At 39.9% G+C, this 23,660-nt stretch overlaps 2 protein-coding genes across 4 annotated transcripts; both read left to right on the top strand.

The window, feature by feature from the left end:
* Positions 1 to 5,060: 5,060 nt before the first annotated feature.
* Positions 5,061 to 12,860, top strand: LOC139931280 (arfaptin-2-like). Of its 2 annotated transcripts, XM_078284136.1 has the most exons (10): positions 5,061 to 5,221; positions 5,437 to 5,545; positions 5,919 to 5,951; positions 7,489 to 7,597; positions 8,963 to 9,049; positions 9,184 to 9,296; positions 9,882 to 10,103; positions 10,186 to 10,343; positions 10,465 to 10,639; positions 11,390 to 12,860. In XM_078284136.1, the coding sequence occupies exons 2-10, from the start codon at positions 5,447 to 5,449 to the stop codon at positions 11,543 to 11,545; spliced, it is 1,152 nt and encodes a 383-aa protein (XP_078140262.1). In that variant the 5' UTR covers positions 5,061 to 5,221; positions 5,437 to 5,446; the 3' UTR covers positions 11,546 to 12,860. The 2 variants fall into 2 exon arrangements, with proteins under 2 accessions (XP_078140262.1, XP_078140263.1); XM_078284137.1 differs by lacking the exon at positions 5,919 to 5,951.
* Positions 12,861 to 16,116: 3,256 nt separating this feature from the next.
* fhdc4 (FH2 domain containing 4) lies at positions 16,117 to 23,211 on the top strand. 2 transcript variants are annotated; one of them, XM_078284370.1, is made up of 12 exons: positions 16,117 to 16,235; positions 16,698 to 17,257; positions 18,368 to 18,429; positions 19,154 to 19,256; positions 19,398 to 19,483; positions 19,579 to 19,679; positions 19,802 to 19,872; positions 19,965 to 20,072; positions 20,184 to 20,254; positions 20,361 to 20,478; positions 20,581 to 20,745; positions 20,838 to 23,211. In XM_078284370.1, the coding sequence occupies exons 2-12, from the start codon at positions 16,901 to 16,903 to the stop codon at positions 22,089 to 22,091; spliced, it is 2,496 nt and encodes an 831-aa protein (XP_078140496.1). In that variant the 5' UTR covers positions 16,117 to 16,235; positions 16,698 to 16,900; the 3' UTR covers positions 22,092 to 23,211. The 2 variants fall into 2 exon arrangements, with proteins under 2 accessions (XP_078140496.1, XP_078140497.1); XM_078284371.1 differs by lacking the exon at positions 20,581 to 20,745.
* The last annotated feature ends 449 nt before the right edge of the window (positions 23,212 to 23,660 follow it).

Raw genomic sequence — 23,660 nt, 5'->3', positions numbered from 1 at the left:
TAAAGGGGATCGGGTGATTGACTGCTGATTAGGTGCATTAGCTGCAGTAATGCAGGAGTTGTATCAGAGATGGTGGTGAAGAAAGAGCTGCACCACAAAGTAAAGCTCTCCATGTACTGGTCAATCTTTGTTCCAACCCTCACATATGGTCACAAGTTTTGAGAAATGAGGTTTCTCTGCAGGGTGGCTTTCATGACAGGGAAAGAGGAACTCTGACTCAAGTCCTTTATCCTCTGCTTTGAGAGTAACCACTTCATGTGGTTTGGTCACCTGGCAAGGATGAGCTGACTGGGAGGAGACCCCAGGACAAACCTAGGATATGCTGGAGAGACTAGATCTCCCAGCTGGCCCAGGAGTGCCTTGGGATCCCCCAGGAGGAACAAGAGGAAGATGAAGGAAAAGGAAAAGGAAGTCTGGGCTGCTCTGCTCGCCCTGTTGCCACCACAACCCTGACCCCGATAAGCGGTTAGAAAATAGACAGATGGATGAAGAACCCATGCTGTTGTGATGCGGCATTGGTGATTTCTTTCCCATGTTTTAGTCTGTTTTAGTCTGTCATGTTTTACTCTGCTTGACGGATGGATGTATGGATGGATGTATGGATGGATGGATGGATGGATGGATGGATGGATGGACGACAGATTTACTTGCAAGTCTTAATGGTGTGCAGGCGTGGGGTGAAACAATGTATTCAGTCCACATAATGTGAAAATTATTGGACACAATGAATTGAGTAACCCATGCACTATGTCATTCTACTGTCACATAATCCAATTCATCGTATTGTCACATATTTCAACTGGATTTGGGAGGAATGGATGTGGGAGGAACGTAGTGTTCATATAATTTGTGTCCACAACATGTAATCTGCATTTCAGAGATTGTGCTCATTTCACGAAATTGTATGAGACTGTGTCAGTCATTCATAACATTTCAGTGATATGTGCCAATTTATATGCCAGGTTCTCCTCTTTGACCAACGAAAAACATGATAGGCTTTGGCCATGAATAACCCTCCATTTTTTTTTTTAGTTTTGGGATTCTCAGACACCCCCACTTCCTCATTTACCATATTGTTTTCTCTAACCCAAGTGTAGCAGCAATTACTGCTGTCCACCCTTGGGGAGGCTGCAATACTACACTCAGGCATATGCAGTAGCCTGAGCAAATCTCAGTTGAAGAGGAAGAATCTGATAAACCCAAAATTTTCTCCATGTGTTATTTGGCCATGCTAGCTCATGGGTAGATATGTAACTATGAAGAAAAATAACCATTTTTCCATAGGAATAAATTGGGAAGAATCTTTTTGGAATCTGAAATGTAGTAATCACAGACAGGGTTCCACATTTGGAGTCCATGTGCAATTCCCTTGCACCCCTGATTGAAACAAATGAAGCAAGTAATTGAACGTGTGCTCAGTTTACTAAGGTGAGGTCTGTCAAGAGGTCTTTCACGGCTGCAAATCAAGCACTTTATTTACACAGTTTGATTTCTAGAAGTACTGAAATCATTATAACGGGCAGTGGGTGAAAAGGTTGTTGTGAATGAGTTAAATTTACATAACTGGGAGTGCAAATCCCTTAATTTAGCAGTTGGCCTAATTGACGGTTTGAGAAAAAGCATGAAATGAATGAAATTACAAAATTGGAGACCTGCACAACAGATAAACTCCATGACAAAGTAAGTAAACAGGGTAAAGGAACTAAACAACTACCCTTTCGTGCAGGCCCTGACCGCAGCCTCTGTGCAACCAACCAAAGGTAGTGTTCACGAAAACAAAATTAACAACTGCTTTAACACTTCAGTGAAAATGCCAACAACCCCTTGTGGGATTTACGATTCTTAAATTGCCCCCTCAGTTTATTTGCGGCCTCTGACTGGTTGTCCTTCTGATTATGCAGGTGACTTTAATTGGAAACATTAGAGCAATGGTATAGCCTGTGTTTTATGGGTGCCATTGCTCTCACGCCATGCCCAGGGTCAGTGTGCTGCCACAGAGGTGCTTTGCATAGATAAGGGAAAATAAAAACAGAAAGCAGAAAACAGAAAGCAGACTCATCCTTTTGAAATGGTTTAATAGTCACTAAAGAATGCTCTGGAGTTTATTTTTCTTTTCATGTATTTAAGATATTACTTTTCTCAGTTGTTCTGGGACTTCATGTAAATAACAAAATTCCTCTTGACAGCTCTCTATTCTCAAGAGAAATCCTTCAAAATGAAGAGGATAGCGAAGAAAAAACTGAGCAAAGAGTCTATATCAGCAGTGATTGATTTAAAAATAAAACCATCAAGCAAAATATTTCTTGACATTAAGGATTTGATGTACACTTCTGAAGCTATGTCAAACAGAGCCTTTAAGACATGCTCTGTAATCTCCTGTTTAAAAGTCCTTGAAAAGATTGTGTTAATTATAATAATGCTTAGAACAATATCCAAGGAAGGAAAAGTGTATAAATATTCATTGTTGTCTTGATCAATCATTTCTTTGTTAATACTGCCTTTTCAAACGTTTGAACTTGACGTTCACAGGCGCAGATAACAAGGATCCATTATGATGATGAATTGCTGTTTCTCCGAACGAGCATTGATTTAACCACTAATTGGAAAAAAAGGTTGTCAGTTTGTTTGAAATGGCACATTAAAGACCCTATAAAAAGATCAGCTCCATATGCTATATAATGTAAAAACTGAGTACTGTTTGTAATTGTTTTCCCATGGAGTAACGACATAGCCGGCAAAGAAACAAAAAAAAAAATGCCTCTTTGCCGTGTTTTTTTTTCTGGATTCTTCTTTTTCACTCCGGTACTGTGTTTGCTGTTGAGGAGCACAGGGGACTGTGTGAGGATGAATTCCCTCCCAACATCTGGAAGCGTGCTTAATGATCATTAAAAAACAAGATGAACTGTTCTCTAAAATGACAGGGGGAGGGGCACGCTGTGGTTTAGGTCTCACGCTCTCCTCACATGCATAGGCTGCATTGGTTTTGTGACATAAAGTCTCAGAACAGCCCCAGCCTGAAACCTTTAAAACATTTAACTCGGTCTTGTTCTAAATTTACAGCTGCCACTAAATTTACATTCTCCTGTGTGAAAGTTTGGTGTCTTACAATTTCTATCCAGAGGGTCAGAGTAAAGGGAGCTCGACGACTGTTGTGAAGGTCGATCTGTGATGTTTCTTATTAATACGTTGAAACATGAGTGAATTGGTGATTAAACTCTGATTTAATGAGACTTAAGTGGCCTGTTGCAGCTTGTGGTCTTGTGCAATACTGGTACCTAACTGCTGCACATAATTTCCTTTTCTTCCACTCCAAGAAAACAAAACAACTGGTTTTAAAATTCAAGCCGCAGTAACAGCAGGCTGTTTGTGGTCCATGAATAATGTGGAGGTCAAAGGTACCGGGCTAAAGGATGTTGAGTTAGTCGCTCTCTTCCAATGTTAAGTCAAAACATACTCTTTCAATTATTCAGTCGCTAGAATGAAACTGAAGTAGTTTGCTAACCATTCAAATATTCAGCTTTGACATGATTTTAACAACAGGCTGGTTAACTTCAGATTTCTCTGACTTCAGTTTCTCTCGTTCATTAACTAATCTAGACTGGGTTGTCTTGCATATTTATTAGGGCCCAATAAATATTCGAATACTGTAGTCTTTCTGTACTGTAGCCTTATTTATTTGAGCAAAGGGATAGATACTTTTCTATTTCGCTATCATGTATCCTCAGAGGAGTAGGTGTCAAACTTTGTCAGCATCACCGTTATTGCCAAGTAGCCTACCAGGAATTTTATGAGGTGGACTGGTGTTCTCAACAAAAAATGTCAACACATGCTAACAATAAGGGCAAATAGTGAGTACTTTCCTACAGTATACACTCACTACTAAGCAGGTACACTGAAATTGTTGCGTGGGCATAGTGTAAATATAGTGTTTACATCATGTTTGTTCATAACAGCACCTACTTTGTCCAGTGTAATCCTCAAACCTCTACTGTATGTATGTGAAGTTGGGTGAGGGCAAGTAAAGTTCAGTGGGCATAGCAGGCAGATCAAAAGCAGAACACATGGAGTTCTGCAGGTGTCTTCCCACGCAGATTCTTCTCTGACAAGTAGAATCCTTGATTAAGGCTGAAACTTCCTACCTCCATTATATGCCCTTTTGTTTTCCCTGGGGCCCTGGGGCAGCAGCAGTCGAATTCAAGCATGTGCAGGAGCCTATAGGCAAGGCTGGATAGAAGAGGAAGAATGATATATATAAGTGTATATATAAGATTTCTCAACACGAGTTATTTGAAGTGAAAATATGTCACAGGAAATCAGCGCATCAAGGGAAACTAACCATTTCGCCTTAGGAATAAATTGGGAGGTGGGGGGGCTTTTTATGCAGAACTGGAGTAATCACAGAGAAGGTTCCACATTTGGAGGCCATGTGCAATTCCCATGCACCCCTGATTGAAACAAATGAGGCAAATAATTGAAAGTGTGGTCAGTTTACTACAGGGCAAGGTCTGTCATGAGGTGCTTCACAGCTCAAAATCAACAACTGTATTTACACAGTTTGATTTCAAGAAATAGTAAAATCAATATAACGTTCAGGGCGTGTCATCCTCACTTTTAATGATCTATATTCACAAAACTGGAAGTTTCAGTTTCCCTGCGAGTGACATAATGTGTGGCATGCCGGGCTTTCTTTATATTATTTAGTGAGCTGTTAGTGACATCCTCAGGAGAAGGATAATACTACAGTTTAGGGATAAAGCTACGTCAGCACTGTACGACGTGGAAGATGGAGCGTGGGAGGTGGTTTGACGTTGAAAGGTATTATCCTTCAAAATAACAGTATCCCTTCATGGTATGTGGTGCCAGTCTTTCATTGGTATACGAGCACATAAAAACTAGCACATATAAAACATTTTCTCATCTTACTTTGCTTTTTTAATGCTTGACTATTTGCCTACAATGATTTAGCAATAACACAAACTTTTATTTTGAAGTGATGTGACCAAAGCTGCTGGCTGGATGCAGGGATTTTCTGGCCGAATAGTCCAGGAATGGAAGCGGACAGATAACGTAAACGCTCCTGGATAATCATGGATTTAGCATCAAATGCAAATTAAAAACAACGGTGCTTGTCCGTTGACATTATTTAACATTTCACGAATACTGTCTGCACAGACGACGGCGTATTTCTTCTTTGGGCGACTGGACTTGCCTCCAATATCAGGTTGCTACAGCAGCTAGGAAGCTAGCTGTCAAGTACTAGCCACATCAGCACCGCTGCTATTAGCCAGACAGATTATCCGTAGCTAGCATCAATGTAAGGAAGCTATTATGGTGTGATTGTGGATTAGAAAGACGTCGAAAGCAACATGATAACAAATTCTTCAAGAGGCCGAAATTATGCTACCTAACGTGTCAATTTATTGTGTTATCTTGCAGAGATTTCATTATGGCAGACAGTATCATGAGTAAGGCTGCTACCATGGAGATTCCCATTAACAGCAATGGAGATACAGGGAGCCTGCCAGAAGATGACAGCCTGGAGCAGGTGAGTCATATTCCTCTCCTCTCACCAGCAGTGTCTTCTTTGTATTGACAACACATCATTAAACTGGAGTATGAATGCATTGGTGCTTCTGTGTCCATACATGGCCCATTTAATATGATAGCCTAGGCTTAGACCTTGTTAGGTTAACTGTTACCTAACCGTACATAGGCCTGCAGCTATGTAGTTAGCTACACCACCACCTTTAACCTGGAATGATGACTTCTGTGCCCAGAGGGATTGGACATAACATTCATTAGGAGAGGATGCCTTACTTGCTGTTGTTCAGTAGTGTGTTCTTTTTTTAGTCAGATGACCTATCACATAACATATTTCATTACTGTACTGCGTTGTCTTATGTCTCACTCTCACACAGGCTGCACAGGTTCAATGGAGCATAGATGAGAAGGTAGGGAAAATAGAATGAACCATGGTTGAGGACCTGTAGTATCAGGGGTCCTACATGATTGTGTCTGTCTGTGTGTGTGGAAATTAACATTAGGGCTAATACTGACCTTAAATAATAAGGCCTTGATGGAGGATTTTGTGATTTAAAATGAGAGTTTAGGGAACAAAGTCACATATAAGCAATTTGTAGGTATAGACATTTTCTGGTTGCCTTGCATCACTCAGTTTTATCTTTCAAATAAATTATGATGGCAAGAAACCGATGAGTGATTTCTGTACATTTGAACATTTTATTTATTTATTTTATTTATATAGTTTATTTGATAGGGACAATGCAAGTTAACATAGTACCACTTCAACTCGTTACAAACAAGTTGATGTAACTGATGTTCCGCATACAGAGATTATAGCTATTGCTAGTTTCCAACTCCTGTCCCTAGTTAGGCTTTTAGTAAGAGGAAAAAAAAGGAAAATATCAAGGTTGAATACAATTATAGAACATTATTTAAAGAAAAAAAAAGTAAAGTCAAATCATGAAATAATTAAAAATGCATACAGCTCTGATTTTGCTTCAGCCAGCCTTTAACATTTTTTATTAAAAATCTTAATATCTTGAGTTAATTTTATTTCAGTCGGTAGTGTGTTCCGCATTTGAGAGCCCTTTATGGAAAAAGCTGACTGCCCAAAGGAAGTCTTACGGCGTGCGATTTTACAATTGCCACTTGCTGTGCCCCTGGTGATCCTACTACTATTTTGCCTGCTGATAAACTTGCATAAAATATCTGGTGCTAAGTTTTGTAAACATTTAAAAACCAGTTTGAGGTACGAAAATTTTATGAAATTATCAAAACTGAGCAAATTATACTGCTTCAGTATGTGACAGTGGTGCCATCTCATGGCTTTTTTATCCATTATTTTTAAGGCTTGGTTATACAAAGATGCAATAGACTTAATTGTAGACAAAGAGGCTTGGCTCCACACTGTAACACAATAAGACACATGTGAAAAAATCATTGCATGCATATACAGCTGTGCTGCTTTGATTGGTATATGGTGTCTAATTAGTTTGAAGCAATTTAGATTGCTTTTTACTGTCTTTGAAATCTTTTTGACATGTTTGTCAAATTTGAGTTTGGAGTCTAGAACTATACCTAAAAATGTTAATTCATTTACCATTTCAATTTCTTCTCCCTGTATTGTTACATAAAACTTCCTTGTTTACACATCAACATCACAATTCAAATTTTAATTCCGGGCTTTAGTATAATCCATACTGATTTTATCATAATCTAGCAATATAATTGTCTGGATATAAACTCAGTCAATGCAGATATTGAGGGAAGTGCTGGCCAGGTGTTATTGATATATGCCCACAAAAATACCTTGTTCTTCTCATGACATAATTTGGGGTATAATTTCTTAAATCGGTCCCTACAGTCCATGGAGATGAAATAACATATGATAATTCATGCATCCTAAACTACAGCTGTTCTGTATTACTGGATGACACTGCCAGTCTCTTGTTTTGAACCCATCAGGATTTGCAGCAGGTGATGGTGTCCGGGCCCAACCTGAATGAAACCAGCATCGTGTCAGGAGGTTATGGAGGACCAGCAGGGGGCATCATTCCCACCAGCTCCATCAAAGGTACTGCCAGCTCCCCTTAAATCTAATAAACCGGACTTTTATCCTGTACGGTTTTTGCCCTATTGTTGATTTTCGCAATACAGAAACTTTATGTTTTTTGCTACTATGATTTTAAAGGTGCATTAAGTAAGAGTTTTACTGTCCCATAGCACAAAATGACCATAATATATCTGCGGAGGTTTGATAGGGTTGTTGATCAATACAAATGACTCAGCAATTACTTTGCCAGATGCTGAGATGTCTGGCTTTCAAAAACTCACTTTACAGTCTGTACTCTGTTTTTGATAACACCCCCCCACCCCCACCTCCCCATCTCACATGCTCAAAGATAGATGGTGCTACAAGCAAGTGACTGGCATCGCAGCACATTTCGCCCAAAAAAATCAAATGACAACATTATTATTTTGCATCATGTGAAAATGTGACTAAATGTTTCTGTCCATTGTCCATTACCGTAAGCTGTGTCAGAGACCTGACAATATTGTTGCAATTCCTTGGTCACAGACAGAGGAGAGGTCGATAAAAGTGATAAATTACTTAATGCCCCTTTAATCAACCCTTCAAGAAGTCTTATGCTGCATCCCAGTGGCTTGTTCTCTTTTTATTTTAATGCTGCCACACTGTAGAGAGCTGCAGACCTCTAGGCTTATGGTTCATGACAAACGTCCATATCCCATAGGGCCTGCAGTTTGCTTCAACCCTGAGTATCTGGACAGAAGACGAGCCCCTGCCCCAGGACCAGGTGGCTGTGTATTCTGACAAGCCTTCATTTTTTTTTGTTAAAGCTAACCTTATTATGTTGGTCTTTTTTTGCCCCCTTTTCTGTTTTTATAATAGAGTTTTGGTATTGCTTGACCAACGGGATTCTCTGCAACCTTGCCTGCGATTCTTGAACTCACAAAATTAAAGTTTCTTCAACAGCAAGAAACTCTTTTTGACAACTTTCGGAATAAGCGATGCACTAACCACATATTACAGAGCAGTCGCCTTAAATGCTGTGTTTGTGAATGTTTCTAATAACGATGACCTCTTCTGTACTGTAAAATGCACTTTGGATGACTGTCATGTTGTTTTCTGATGCCTAACTTCCATCCCATGAAGTCCATTTTCATCTTTTTTCTAAATCCCCTCATTCTGCATGAGAAACCTGCATGGTGGATTATTTCAGATCCCTTTTTAGCACCGACTTATTATACATGCATCTCCCTCACCCTGCACCATACGCATCTTTTGCTATCTTGGGAACCTAACATTCTCCTTTCAGTCTATGTACTCCGCTATCCAGACGCATAATTCACTGCCAAACTTTTGTCTCACATCCCTTCCTCTCACCCTCATTGTTTATCATTGCCATGCTCATTTCAGACATCCGCATGAAATCCAGGGGTGTTAGCATCTCTCACAGCCAGTCTGCAGCCAGCCGAATTGCCAAACAAACAGACCAGCATCCAGGTATCACTGGGCTCATCATCATGTCCTCACTGCTCACTCATTCTCATGATAGCTGTAGCATTCCTGCCTTGTAAACTGCAATAGGAGAACATGCATTTGGATCTGAGTTTTACATTGTTCTTCTTTTGTTCAAGGGTCCATGCACCACAGCGCCAGTAATTCAGCTTTGGCAGCTGAGGAGGTCTCTCGTGGCGTGGCAGTGGAGAAACTGGACAGTGTAAAGAAATGGGGCATCAACACATACAAGGTAAGCCATGTATAGCTGCTGTATTTTGGAAACAATTTCCAAAGACTGATAAAAATATCTAAGTCAGTCCTAGGAAATCGGTGGCCCGTGGGCTGCATTCAGCTCTCTTTCCCCTTAACACCCCCACCTCCCTCCCATTGATTTTTCCACTTGTATGTCCATGAAAATTAACAGATTTTTTTTTAACCACAATACATTCATACAGACTTCTCGGTTATGTATGGTTGTATATGACATTTAAAACAGATATTTAAAGTAGATCCTTGGGTGGAAATCCTTGGGTATCATTTGGTACCAAGCTTATCCATATTGTTCCTATATTAGGTAGTTATTATGAAGTTTATTACCTGCTTAATTCTACCAGAAAGATTCATCATTTCATACAGAAGATCTGGCCTTGCTTTTCTTTCAAAAAAATCAACTTTGTCCATTGTTATATGTGGGTTTAATATTTGACTAGTGGACACTCATACACGTGACTCTCGTGACTCTCTTGTAATGTATTTTCGCCTCCCCTTCACTCCATCAAAGTTGCTTTACACTAGGCTTAATGTAATCCCCTCATCCATATCCACCATATTGCAGTGCACCAAGCAGATGTTCTCGGAGCGGTTTGGCCGAGGCTCACGAACAGTAGACCTGGAACTGGAGGCTCAGATTGAGGTGTTAAGAGAGACTAAGAACAAGTATGAGAACATCCTAAGACTGGCCACTGCACTCACCAGCCATTTTCACAACATGGTGCAGACACAACAGGCTCTAGGCGACACCTTTGCCGACCTCAGCCAGAAGTCCCCAGAGTTGCAGGTACAGTATTATCATTAAAGCTCATGTTTTGATATGACCTGGAGATGCAGTTTGCAGGTTGAACCACTGTTTTTTTCTGCAGGACGAGTTTGGGTACAATGCAGAAACACAAAAGCTGTTGTGCAAGAATGGGGAGTCTCTGCTTGGTGCCATCAACTTCTTTGTGTCCAGCATCAACACCTTGGTCAACAAAACTATGGAAGACACTCTGATGACCATTAAGCTGTATGAGAACGCAAGGTAAGAAAGCCTGACATTTTTTGCCAGTTCTTAAAGCATTTGTTTGCTTCACTGAGGAGGGGGAACATCACCTAGAAACTGAGAGTCTGTGACTGACAGGTTTATCTGTTTTTATGTGCAGACTTGAGTTTGATGCCTACCGTTCTGATCTGGAGGAGATGAGCCTGGGCCCAAGGGATGCTGCTGCCATGGTGCGCATTGAGATGGCCCAACAGGAGTACCAGGTCCACAGAGACAAATATGAAAGGCTGCGTAGCGATGTCACCATCAAACTCAAATTCCTGGAGGAAAACAAGGTTTGTAGTCGAGGCTCCCATGGATCTTCTATTAGGAAACTGATACCCATTCATAAGGCAGCTCACACCAAAATTTCATAAATAATTTATGTTGAGTGTGTTAAATAATACTTTCAACAAATATGTTCTGCAACAGTGCATAGAGCTTATTTTCCTTAGTGCGCTGTCTTCCTTTGTGAATCTTGCGAGATAGAACAGATCACACACAAGGAAGTAGGCACACTTTTGTGTGCACACACACACACACACACACACACACACACACACACACACACACACACACACACACACACACACACAGGAGGCAATTACAGCAAAAGGAGAGAATTATTGAATTTTGTCATAGTTAGCGCAGACCTGAGACCCACACTGTTAAAACCGTAATCAATCAATGACAAGGGATAATTGTGTTTTGGAAGCTTTTGCAACTTTTAGAAGTTTTTTAATCAAAATTTCTTTAGTCAACATCATGAGATGCAGTATGTAAGACTTTCATGCCTTGGAATGTCTCTAAAATACTGTCATGAAAAAAATCTGCTTAACACTTGTCAGTCACTCTCTGAGGGATGTAGCCAATTACAGCAGCTTGTATTTAGATTGATTACCTAGAAGTTGGTCCATGAGCAGCCAGTAACAATGTCAGAAACATCATATCTAAACAAACCTCCACCGGCCGTGCTTTCCTAAACACTTGTAAACTGTATTTGTTTAATGGAAGCTTTTCCTTTCTCATCTCCTTTTGTCTTCTAGGTGAAGGTGATGCACAAGCAGCTGCTTCTCTTCCACAATGCTATCTCAGCTTACTTTGCTGGCAACCAGCAGCAGTTGGAACAAACTCTTATACAGTTCAATGTAAAGCTAAAGCCCCCAGGATCAGACAAGCCGTCCTGGCTGGAGGAACAGTAAAGAGTTCTCAGGGTTCAGCTGTTTGAGACACAAAGGTACAGTGACACACTGGTCAGTGGAGAAGTTGACAATAGCAGTGGATGGGTGATTAGATGGACAAGATTAATTTGAATAAGCAAGAAGTATATTGTAGGATCAGTAGAGACCAGTGATAATGAAAAACATGAGAGATCACTTTTATAATGTTTTTCAATATCACTCATTTTTCATAGATGGTACAACTATGTCAGTTGTATTTAGGATTTTTTTGTTAATTCACAAAATGACCTTTTCTTGTTACTTTCTTATACTTTAGGTAGCACAATCATTTACATGTATATCACTTCTTATTTATGTATAGTATACTATTGTGGAGAAATCCCTGGGCAATTTTGCACATGCATTAATTCCTTCTTTTTTAATGGTGTCAAAATCATTATCTTCAACATTTCAGAGCATATCACTTGGATGATCAGTTTACTGTTTACATGCATAGAGAGGGAAATATATTGATTTTCTTTTACTTAAAGATACAATCGAGAATTAGTTTGACTATCTAAATTTTGGGTACATTCAAATATGTTCTTAGTTTGACTTGCAGATGGAAAATAAGTTTTGGGAACTTTATTAATTCAGCATAATGACAAACTATGGGTCTGATTTACTTAGTGTTTACAGACATTACAAATACAACACTGTTTAGCAGTCACATAATGTCAGTCCTTGTATCAAAAGCTCAGATAATACATTTCAGGGTTAAATCGAATAAATATCATAAACAAATCCAATAAATCATAATGCAAGACACAAATCCACTGTTTAGTTGACTTTGTTTCAACAGGAGGCGCCGGACTACAATTACAAATTGGGCCTTTATGACATCGCAGTTATATGTGATTCCAATCTCACAGATTTTAAAATACAACAGTGAATGGGAATACTGCATACAGACAATGCCACATGTAGATTATGATTACAAATTTCAGTGTCTCTTTAACGACAGAATGTATGAGTAAATTTTTCTTATTTCATTTTTGTGTTATTTATTTACCAATCAGTTTGTTCTGCAACATGGTGTTTTACATACAGTACATCTCCTCAAAGTCCCTTCATAGTTAAGTATCAGCTGATTGTCCTTGTGTTGTTCTGCATTTCCGATAAAGACTGCTGTATGTTACGTCCCACTTAACTAAACTGTGCAGTTTACACAGATCTGTCAGTTTGATACTGGAGGCTTCCACCGACTGTCCCCCGAGAATATGTACAGAAAATTCACAATGTGTGTAATATGTATGGCACCCTTGATTATGTACATGACAATACAGTCTGATATATCTCTAACATGTTTCTCATGAGTTAGTATTGTTATTTCACAATCATCAAGTCACTACCGGTTTACTTTTTGGCTAAGTAAATTGCTGGTTCAGGATTTTAAGAAGCCCATTGATCACAAAACAAGATGAATGATTTAGAATGATTTGCCATTATCAAAAGATTTGGGGTTTCCTAAAAGGAGTCTTGGTTGGTGAATAAGAAACCCTTCTTAAGATCCTGAGCCCATCCTTGAAATGATAATTCTTTTTGCATGTAATATTTAGATGGTTTAATTGACAATTTGGCTCTCTGGTAGCAGTTAACCAGACATCAGCTAAGTTTACCCACTGTAAATGCTGAATGAAATGGAGTTATAAAAGCAACATACGTAGGTTATATCAAATTTTAAACAAATTCATCCTAATTTCTATAAATCGGATTGACGGCGATTTAAGTTTTTGTTGTTAGATGAAAACCTTGTAACAAATTAAAACATATGTGCTGAGTTTCATGACTCATTTTACAATTTCAAAATGTATAATTGCTGAAAATGATGCTACATTCCTTTACTTTACTTCATTTCCTTTACTTAATTTTTGGAGAGACAAGGTTTTCATCCAACAGCAGAGTTATGTTATATTTTGCTGATGTTTGCATGGCAAATGCCAAAGAACCACTCCAGTTTCACCTTCACTTCGGCCCGGATTAGTTTTCAGGGCAATATGATGTAGGCCTACATTATCACAGCACATTTATAATGTCGATGACCAATTCGCAGGGAATGAGAAATCTCTGTCGACAGTCTCCAAATTTACAGAGATTGGAGTGGATAGTTGGATCTTGTCCAGTTTACTCATAACTCTTTTACACATTAAATTTGTTAATTGGCTTAAAAAAAACCCTGTCACATTCTGTATGCAGGGAACTGTGACTTATAGGCCCTGTTTCCAGGCAGTCTGTTTGATGTTGAGGTAAGCCTATAGGTGAGGACTGGACTCGGGTCAAGGAGAACAGCAACAAAAGTTTCCTTGAGTGCCTTCATGTTGATGGAAAAAGAAAACATCTTTAGTCAGTTGAATTACCTTTCCTACCAGGACAGGCCAATACAACTGCAAAAAACGAATAGATGTCGATGAAGACTAGACCAGTTTGACCTGATGTTATTGTTATAGGGCAACTAACTGTGGGTTAAACAGGCTGGATGTCTTTTTTGCACAGGCGCGTACAAGTTCCTGACACAGCAGATTCTAATGGGACTAAAACCTCAGAAATGCCCTGGTAATGATTTCATTATCCTGTCTTCCCCTGCAAATCTAATCCCATCTGGATAGAGTTTATGACGTCTCTCAGGTCAAATACCCATCTGAATATCAGACTAAAAAACAGTATTTATCCTCTAAGTGTGTAGTAACCCCCTAATCTCCTCCCTTGTTAAAGTGTACTTTAGTATCAAAGTGTATTGAGTTTTAAGCTTATCTTCAGCTGACACACAGCTCAGTGTTGGCAGATGTCATGAGTCATGAGTTGTGTCACTTGTCAATCACTCCTGTATTTTGTGGAGTTTGGCTTCTCTAAAATTTTTCAACATAGTTTGCATTGCTCCCAGTGCTAATTTGCAGTGAAAATGCAAACATGAGCCAAAATGACCTGTCTGTTAAAAAATTGGGATGATCTGAAGTTGTGGTTGGTGAAAAGTGCTGTTATCAGGCTTGGGAAGGTTACTTTATAAATGTAATCAATTACAAATAAGTCATTTACCTGCTTTAAATTGTAATCAGTAATGTAATTCATTGGATTACTTCAGGTTAATAAAGTAATCTGATCACTTCCAATTACTTTGCCTCCAACATCTGTAGAAAGTTAAACATACATTGTCCTATTTACAGTGTAATTTTTATTTCAAATTGTGTAAAATGTTTGATTGTATACATTCTCAATCCAAAATGCTTTATCCGTATTCAAGCTTTCCGAAATCAGACTACACTGTTTTTTCAAGGAATGGATAACAGCTTTTTGTAACCATTTTTCTTTATTCCCATTGCATGTAATGTAGGCTATTACTCTCTAAGACTGGGAGTCTTTTTTCCCCTAACTGATGTGTGCAGTCATGGCACAGGAATAACCTAATTTAAAATTGCAAGCCCTTGCAATATTTGCAGAACATGGCTGATTTTGCAAAAGATCTTGTGACTGTGGAATAAAAAGTAACACATTCCTTAAGGACTTCTCTTAGGGGAAAAAACTGAAGATACACAGCAGATCCTGGTACTTGTGGAGTACAGTCTGCTAATTTACAGTGGTGACTGTTAAAAGATGTAATGAAAAAATTGACGTAGCAAAAATCATCATCAACAAAGAAATAAAGATAAATGACTAGATGTATGGTATAGAAATGCAGCCTACCTTTGGGTTAATGCAGAGCAATAAGAAGCAGTAAACTGTTTCTTGAGTTAGTCCTCAGTACTGAATGTGATGGCAGTACAACAGCAGCAAATGCTTTGCATGCAAATGTAGCATCTCTGGAATTACATTATCATCATTAGGGCTTATCATGTGTGTGACAGAGAGTTGATTGCTGTTAAGTGACTGGCCTACAAACAGTATAAACGAGTTTGACCCCCCCCCCCCTCCCCTACATCAAAACAAATGAGATTGGATGTTTGTCAGATAGTCTAATGCTTAACCAAGGCATGTATGTAAACAGCATCTCATTCAAGTTTGAACACGTTTTTTTTTTTAAATCAGGAATTATTCATGAGCCCAGATGTTTAAAAAGAGCTCATAGTGTAGGCTACATGTTTTGTCTTTGGTCATTACTGGAATGTGCTTCTTTGTCACTATTTTAACGATTTCAAGTATTTGTCCACAACAACAAAAAAAAAGATTTAATCAAGACCTACAATAAAGACTAGCTATTAAAAGGCGAGAGTGACTTTAACTATTTATTAATAAAGTTTGTTCCTGTATATTTCACTGTTTTGTTATAAGGTTATTTGATGAAAACTACAAACACTCAAATAAATCAATTTTCCTCCGCTATCAGCTGTAGGACATTAACCGACCCCGTGCTGAGCGGGTCTATAAAGCCAGCAGCGGGATCTCTGACTAATAAGGAGTTCATCACTGTCAGTCCCTCAGACAGCTCCTGCCAAGCCAAATAATTGCAGTCTAATCCCGTAGTTCCTGGAGGGAAGGTGTATCATGGGCGTAAATGAGTTACCTGGGCGTGTCGTTTACACGCAGGTAAGAGTTTCAACACTCTCTCACTCCGTCCTGCTTGTCAGTCTCTGCTTTTGATGTTGAAGTTTCACGCTGGGGAGCTGGGCAGAACAAATACACGTCTGGATTTAGTGTTTGGAAATTGGATAATGGGGCAACTGGTCAGTCAAAACCAAAGGTAAGAGTCTTTTCATTTACTGATCTGAGTCCGACGAAATATAATACTCCTAATAATGTTTTCAAACAGTAAAGTAGTCCAACTGACGCTGGATAATAAGTTATTTCTGGATGCAAAATTAGCCTAGACATTAGAAAAATCTAATTGAGACATTCTTATTTGAAATTGTATGCTGTTTTCTCACGATTAACCCTTAATGAAAAGTCACTATAGGGACTTAATAGCGAGATTATAGTGACTTTATCATACTTTATGGTATCTCCTATAGTATCACTATTATATTCCCATAGGAATTTAGAATATTATGGTAGTTTTGCTATGATGCTATCATTCTAAAATGTATTATAGATTCTGTGGAGAAAGTGAATATCAGCCTATCCATTACCATCTACTGCTGCTTACAGTTGTTTTGTAAATGGGAATTTATGTAACCCTGTCCCCACCCTGCTCTGTTTATTTCAGCCTGAATGCATCATCCTAACTGATGACATTTTGGAAAAGTCATTCAATGGTAACGGCTACACCACAGTCCTATAAAACCTTTATTCAGCACAGCTCCTATTTGACTGTGAAGACTTTAACAGACCCTCAAACCTGGCAGCATGTATGACTGAGGCCATGACTGCATCCCACACCTACTGACAGCTTCTCGGCTAAAGATCAGGATGTCAGGATGCCCTCCTCCACCTCCTCCTCCACCACCACCACCACCACCACCACCTCCACCACCTCCACCTCCAGCCCCTGGCCTCCCTCCACCTCTAAATGGCCTGGGCCTCATGTCCAGGGGAGTGCGCCGGCGCTCCAGGATGCGGAATTTCAACTGGGACACCATTCCCAAAGACAGTGTCATAGGCAAGCACAACATCTGGACAGCGGAGAAGACTCATGGGGAATATGAGCTGGACACGGATCGCATGGAGGAGCTGTTTAGCCACGGCAAGCAGGGCCAGCAGCACCCTAAGGCCCTGAACCGCCAGAGCCTGCGGGGCCTGCCAGCTGCTGCCTCAGGAGGGGAACTGGTGAGTGCAACTAGCATAGAATTGGAATTGAAGTGTCGTCACTCTTTGTTTAATCAAAGAGTGACACTTTAACCCAAGGGACTGTAGCAATAGATTGAAATGTGTGGTATTTCTTGTTGCGTAATGCAGAGATATGGAGATATGTTCTTTCGACCTAGATTGATTTTCTTTTTTTTTCCAGGCATGCAGCTGCGATAAACGGGAAGCATCCCTATGATGTTTCCCCAGACTGAAACCTTGGTATCGCAGCAAGCTCACTTACGTAGGACCTAAGATGCAGATAATCATCTCCATTGTCTCACTCATTCCTCTTATCATTGAATAATCCATATGATTGAGTGGGACTATAGTAAAACTTTTGCAACTTCCCTCCTATAGTAATTTGGCAAGATAGACAATATAATTTTAAAAACAAATTATATTTTTTCTTCTTCACTTGTAATTGTAGGGAAATAATGGATTATTTGTACATTTTACCACCACAGTTGTAGCTTTGCTGAGATACTTCTCTCAGGAACATAGCCTTGTTTTAGAATCACTCAATACAAAGGTGGAGTCGCACTATTCTTTGTATTTGTTTGCTAAAGGAAGGCATAATTATGTCCTCTTCATACAGTACTATTATGTAATTGTATTCTGAATGTAAGCTATATAATATACTGCATTTATTGCTGTTCATCTAAAAGCAATGGGCTTATGAAATGGTTCTCCCCAGAGACGGAGAAGCTAAAGTTATTTTACATATCTACTCTTTATATTGTTCACTAGTGAAACCACGATGTCACCACCTTTGCAGATCAATAGAGGTCAAATGTGGCTACTGAAAGTGGGTTAAAAGCTTTTACTAAACTTTTACTTTGACCTTTGTACCCGTTTCAAAGTAAGACATTGACAATATGCATCTCAGTGTTCATCACTGGTGCAATGGTGTATCTTTGTCCTGATTACTACAATTCAATCAACCCAAAGAATCCTTAACCTTTGGAATCGATTGTCTGTTTGGAAACCCGAGGTATTTGTGATACTCAGGACTCTGTTCAAGCCAATAGCTCCATTATCTCGACGACTGCCACTGACAAGCTGATTGCACCCATGTCTGTGTCTGTTCAGGTTTCCATTCTGGGTTCCAAGAGGAGCATGAACATTGGGATTTTCCTAAAGCAGTTCAAGCGGTGAGTCAGTGGTCGTATACTCAAGGTGTGAATGGGTTTGCACAATGATATCTTGGTATTCCAGTGTAAAACGCATGGGATGAGGCAGACAGAGTTGTCTACGACATGGCTGCCTCACATGCGCAGATCTTGGAAATCCAGCATGTCCCAACAGGCCAAATCCTACATGGTTGCACTGCTAGAACAGGTATTCCCACCCTGAGGTAACCCACAGATCAACTATTGAGAAATAAATGTATTGCTGAAGGCATTTTGGCAAAGGAAACATATCCAACAGGAAGTGAGGAAAAAAATGGTATAGATAATGATGACCTAATTTATTTGCCCTCAAATTTATTTGACAGACAAGTCACCAAGCAAAAACTCCTGTTCCATACTACCATCTGTTTTCTTCCATATACGTGTTTCTTACAGTGTCATAGCTTGTTCTATCTATTCTCATCTACAGTATAGTCTGTGCTTCTGAGGAATGAAAGCTGAAGTGTTGCTGTTCACTTAGCTATTTCAGCAGGCAGAGGCTTGTTGGTATTAGCAGCTCAAACCTTCCGAAGAAGTGAGATAGTGTTGCATGAGCAGGAAAACACACAGCTCATGTGATGTCCCAACCCAAAAAGCAAAGCATGAGTAATACAGAAAAATAACCACCCCACTGTAGGTGGCAGCAAGTCAATTGGACACCGTCTAAGTGATTGCACCATATCTGTCTCTCCGTCTCCCTCCACAGGCCTGTAAGGGACATGATCGGAGAAATTAGTTCAGGATGCGGTCTCAGTTTTGCTACGGGGAAACTGAAGGAGCTGTGCAAGCTGCTGCCAGATGAAGGGGAGGTACTTGTGTCAGCTGCTTTTTAGCATTGTCTAATGTGTCTGCTGTTGTTATGTAATGCTTTCTTGTTGCTGGTAATTGAACCATTATAATAACACAATCTTGCTATTGCATCATTTCTTTGGCTCTGTGAATGGATGCAGGTGTCTCAGCTGGTCAAGTTTAAGGGCAACCAGTCTGGTCTTCCTGAAGCAGATCTATTTATGTTAATGCTGGTCAAGATACCCAGGTGAGTTACCTGAATGTCATTCCATGTGTTTTACAAGTGTTTGATCTCTGTGGTTTTACTAACAATGGAAAAAATGTCCTCTTTGTGTCTTTTAGCTATGAAGAGCGTCTCAACTGCCTGGTGCTCAAAGAGGAGTTTTCCCCCCTCATGGATGACATGAAAAAATCCATTGCCATTTTGACAACTGCTGGAAAGGGTATTGTCTATTTTCCTAGATTTGAAATAGATGATGATGAGACTCATATCCCATTTGGAGCTAAATTAGACTTATAATCCCATTTAGACCTGTTGCCATTCACTGTGTTTATCTCCTCATAGAGCTGTTGGAGTCTGATAATCTCCACTCTGTCATCCGCCTGGTGCTGAAGACTGGAAATTACATGAATGCTGTGAGTGTTTAATATCTGATGTTGAAACTTTGAATGGCTGTCCAGTGTTTTTGTCCAGCTTGCAGTGTCTCATTTTATTCATTTTATTTTAGGGTGGCTATGCTGGCAGTGCTATTGGCTTCCGAATGGCATCTCTGTTGAAGTTAGTGGACACCAAAGCAAACAAACCTGGCATGAATCTCATGCATTACGTAGTGATGGTAAGTACTGTTTATCCCCTTGGTCTGATTGCAATGTATAGTTACTGTTTTTTTGTATCTAAGAATATCTGTATAATGTTCTCTCTTTACAAACTTACATATTTACAACAGCAAGCTCAGAAGGCTGATGTGGCCCTGCTTAAATTTCCAGAACAACTCAAACATATTGGTGCTGCAGCAAGGTAAACATTCCCCTTTTTAATTAGTAAGACACTCAATGTATTTATAAATGATTTTTCTTGGGTTTTTATAAACATAATCATAATGAATCTTTCTCCACGCTTTTAGAATAAATAAAGGTGACATTGAAGCTGAATTTGAAAGAGAGGTAAAGAAAGTAGAAGATGCCAAAGCGGACACCGGGAAACAGGAAGACCTGAAGGCACAGATGGAGGATTTTCTAGAGGTAAGGAAGCCTTTTATGGTCTGATTCAGCCTAGTTTGTCTAATTCTGTAACCTGTGGATGATGATTGCATGTCCTGATGTTTTGAGTTGGGTCCCATTTAGGAGGCTGAGGCCTGCCTGGTTGATACAGAGACCGATCTTCAGGCATTGCACTCAGTGAGCAACTCTGTGGCAGAGTACTTCTGTGAGGACCCCAGCAAGTTCAAATTGGAGGAGTGTTGCTCCATTTTCAACACCTTCTGTGAGAAATTCATGCGGGCCATCCAGGTAAGCCTATGTAGGCCCGTGTTTTCTCCGGTTGAGGGGCTGTTTGAAATTCTCGGGCTTGTTCCCTCAACTCTGTGACTGTTTTTCTGCAGGACAACAGGGATCGAGAGGTGGCAGAGGTGAAGCGGAGACACAGAGACAGACTGCAGAGTGCTGCCAAGCGCAGGTCCACAGCCACTTGCTCCATGAGGGACAAGGAGATGGAAGGTGTAGCACTCGAGTCCATTCTACATAACTTCCTCACCAACCCTGCATCTAGGAGGAGAGTGGGAGGGCCCTCCTCTGCCCATGGGAGCCCAACCAGGGGCAGCCCCAACAATGGGAGCCTATCAGAGATCATCCTTCAGGGAAACCTTCCCACTGGAAATCACAGTGGGGGAGACCCAGTTCGGGCCAAGGAGGTGTGCAAAAACGAATGGAATTCAGCCATCAACCTGACAGAGACCTCTCCGCATAAAGAAGCCCAATCTGAGAGCAAGGAAAACGATGGGGATCCACATGCTGAAGAGATGAAAACTCATAGAAAACCGGACTATAGAGGTTTTACACACCCAACCAATAGGACCAGCAGCAGTTCGTCCTCAGGCAGACCTTTCTCAGTGACCACTGAGGATGATGGGGAAGAGCTGGAAGACAATAATGAGGAGGAGGCCCAAAAACTGCGTGAAGCGTCCAAGAAAGTTTTGCGCTTTCAGAACAGTCGAAGCAGCGTCTCATCAGGGGATCATGGTCTGGATAATCAGAAATCTCCTGGTGCGATTAGCACCTCACCTCACCAACGCACCTTCAATGACAATGAGGACAAACAAAGACATGACGAATTGGCTAGATTTCTGCTTGGTCCTCAGCTGTCCTCCAAGAATATCATTGGCCGGCGCCACACTCTTAGTCTCCCTCATAAAGCCCCAACGAGTGGGGAAGAGGAAGATGATCTATGGGTTCTGCCTCCAGACAGAACTACTAAGCCTACATTAAGAGCTATAGGGAAAATGATGTCAGAGGATGCTGGTCAATATTCCACAAAACAGCAAGTGTTTGATTTTACTGACTTGAAAAAATCTGGAGCCCAGGACCAGAGTTCCCCATCAGCAGAGAAGAAAAGTAAACCAAGTGTTCCCTTAACTCTTGTTCTTGATGAAGAGCTTGGGGAGCAAATCCAAGAGGACACAACAGTGGAGCCCGCACAAAACCACCTTCAGAAACAAGGCCAGACCGTCCCTCACAAGAGTCCATGGCTTAAGACTGAGACCTCTGGATTTTTTAGCTTTTTTAAACGCCTCGGAGATATGAGCAAATTGCCTAACAGCAAGGAAACTGTCCGTAGGGGCTCTGATTCTGTTGTATAGGCCTTTGCATTCAAAGTAATCAAAGAAATTTAAAGTCATATATGAGGGAAGCACATAAAAATGTTGTATTGGTTTATTCATTTAATTAACACTCATAAAAGATGAGTTAAGACCTGCATATATGAGATAGCTAAATAATTGCCCTCATAGTCAAGTGTTGTCTTTAAATTAAAGAATTTAATTTTACACATTTAAATTTATAATGAGGTTTAATGGTTGTGAAGGGACTGTGAGGAGGTTCTGGGGATGTGAAAGGAAAAATGTTGGTGAAGGAGCATTTTGCATGTTATACCACTAGGTGGCAGAATGTAACAGTAACACATGGTAAACTGTTGCAGGAAAATAGAGAACTGTTATAAATTTTTCGAGCTATCTTTATATCATCTTGTAAACAACTATGATAGGCATACTTACTGTAAAACTGATTGAACATTTTCTCAATTTATCATAATATTGTCATAAGAATACGGACATTGTTCTCATCAATTTGATAAATGGATTAGGACTTATACTTTATATGTGCTTTCTCCAGGTTAACAGTTAAAATGCCCTTTCCTGCAGAAAGTAATGTGCTGAGGAATGTGATTGACGACTATGAAAGTTAAGTGTGAGTGTAAGATGGCATCATAGAAATCAAACTGAATCAAAATCTTGGTTTGATTGTTATTTTTGATACTTTGATGAATTGGTACTTGTATCTTTAAATACAAGAATGTTATTTTTCATTTTTTCAATGATAAATATCTTTTTGTTTCCCTCCTCTTTGTTTTCCTCCTCTGTTGTCAGAGAAGCACAACAAATATGCATGTTATGGATGCTTTCAGGGTCTTACTCAATTCAGCCATTGTATTGGTCTTAAATGGGTCAGTGTTACAAAGGCAGCCTGTATCTCAGCAGAGCTGAACCATGGCAGCTCCATGGCAAAATGAAGGCTGCTAATCCCAAATAAAGTTGAGGAGAGCTTAGCGTGGTCGAGAGCCAACACCTGGTGACCTATTATGATGAAAAGCACCCGGCCCCCTGCGTTTGCCCCTGCTATGCTGCTTGTGGCACTGCCAGGCAACGGCTGAGTCCTGAAAAACAAAGAAAATTCCCAATAAATCATGAGCTGTCCAAAAGGTTTCTTTGTTTACAACTGATTCCCTAAACACTGAGAATTGTAGATAGATATATAAATACATGGTTTCCACTATATAGGATTATCACTGGAAACAGGTATTGTATAAAACACTGAATAAGGATAGGAGCATCATTTTTATGGCTGGTATCTCCAGATAACAGTTTCTGCATAAGGGTATTTATATAAGATATTCATAACAGACATGTTTAATGTACATCAACAATATGAATATAACTGCTTATTTACACAGTTGTATACAATATTTCTATAGCATGATTACACAGCATACTTTGAAATTAAAGGGTCCTGGACCATGACTCCTACAATTTAAACAAAATTCTTGTGGATTCACCCTCAGAGTCGTCTAACAATGGCTGTCCCCTCCACTCTTGAAGTGTGTTTGTGTGTCTAATTAATTTGCCAATAGAAACACAGAGTTTCCTCCCACA

The sequence above is a fragment of the Centroberyx gerrardi genome, chromosome 6 (genome assembly GCF_048128805.1).
Source record: "Centroberyx gerrardi isolate f3 chromosome 6, fCenGer3.hap1.cur.20231027, whole genome shotgun sequence".
Lineage (NCBI taxonomy): Eukaryota > Metazoa > Chordata > Actinopteri > Beryciformes > Berycidae > Centroberyx > Centroberyx gerrardi.
The sequence above is the reverse complement of the archived record's forward strand: the minus strand, read 5'-3'. Positions and strand labels throughout refer to the sequence as shown.

What these genes read in the sequence shown, in the direction of transcription:
- fhdc4 (XM_078284370.1), top strand. Translation starts at nt 16,901, where the DNA reads ATGTCAGGATGCCCTCCTCCACCTCCTCCTCCACCACCACCACCACCA. An exon ending in TTTGACAACTGCTGGAAAGG is followed by an intron (nt 19,680 to 19,801) that starts GTATTGTCTATT and finishes ATCTCCTCATAG; the next exon opens with AGCTGTTGGAGTCTGATAAT. An exon ending in CATATTGGTGCTGCAGCAAG is followed by an intron (nt 20,255 to 20,360) that starts GTAAACATTCCC and finishes CCACGCTTTTAG; the next exon opens with AATAAATAAAGGTGACATTG.
- LOC139931280 (XM_078284136.1), top strand. Translation starts at nt 5,447, where the DNA reads ATGGCAGACAGTATCATGAGTAAGGCTGCTACCATGGAGATTCCCATT. An exon ending in AATGGAGCATAGATGAGAAG is followed by an intron (nt 5,952 to 7,488) that starts GTAGGGAAAATA and finishes TGAACCCATCAG; the next exon opens with GATTTGCAGCAGGTGATGGT. An exon ending in GGGGCATCAACACATACAAG is followed by an intron (nt 9,297 to 9,881) that starts GTAAGCCATGTA and finishes ACCATATTGCAG; the next exon opens with TGCACCAAGCAGATGTTCTC.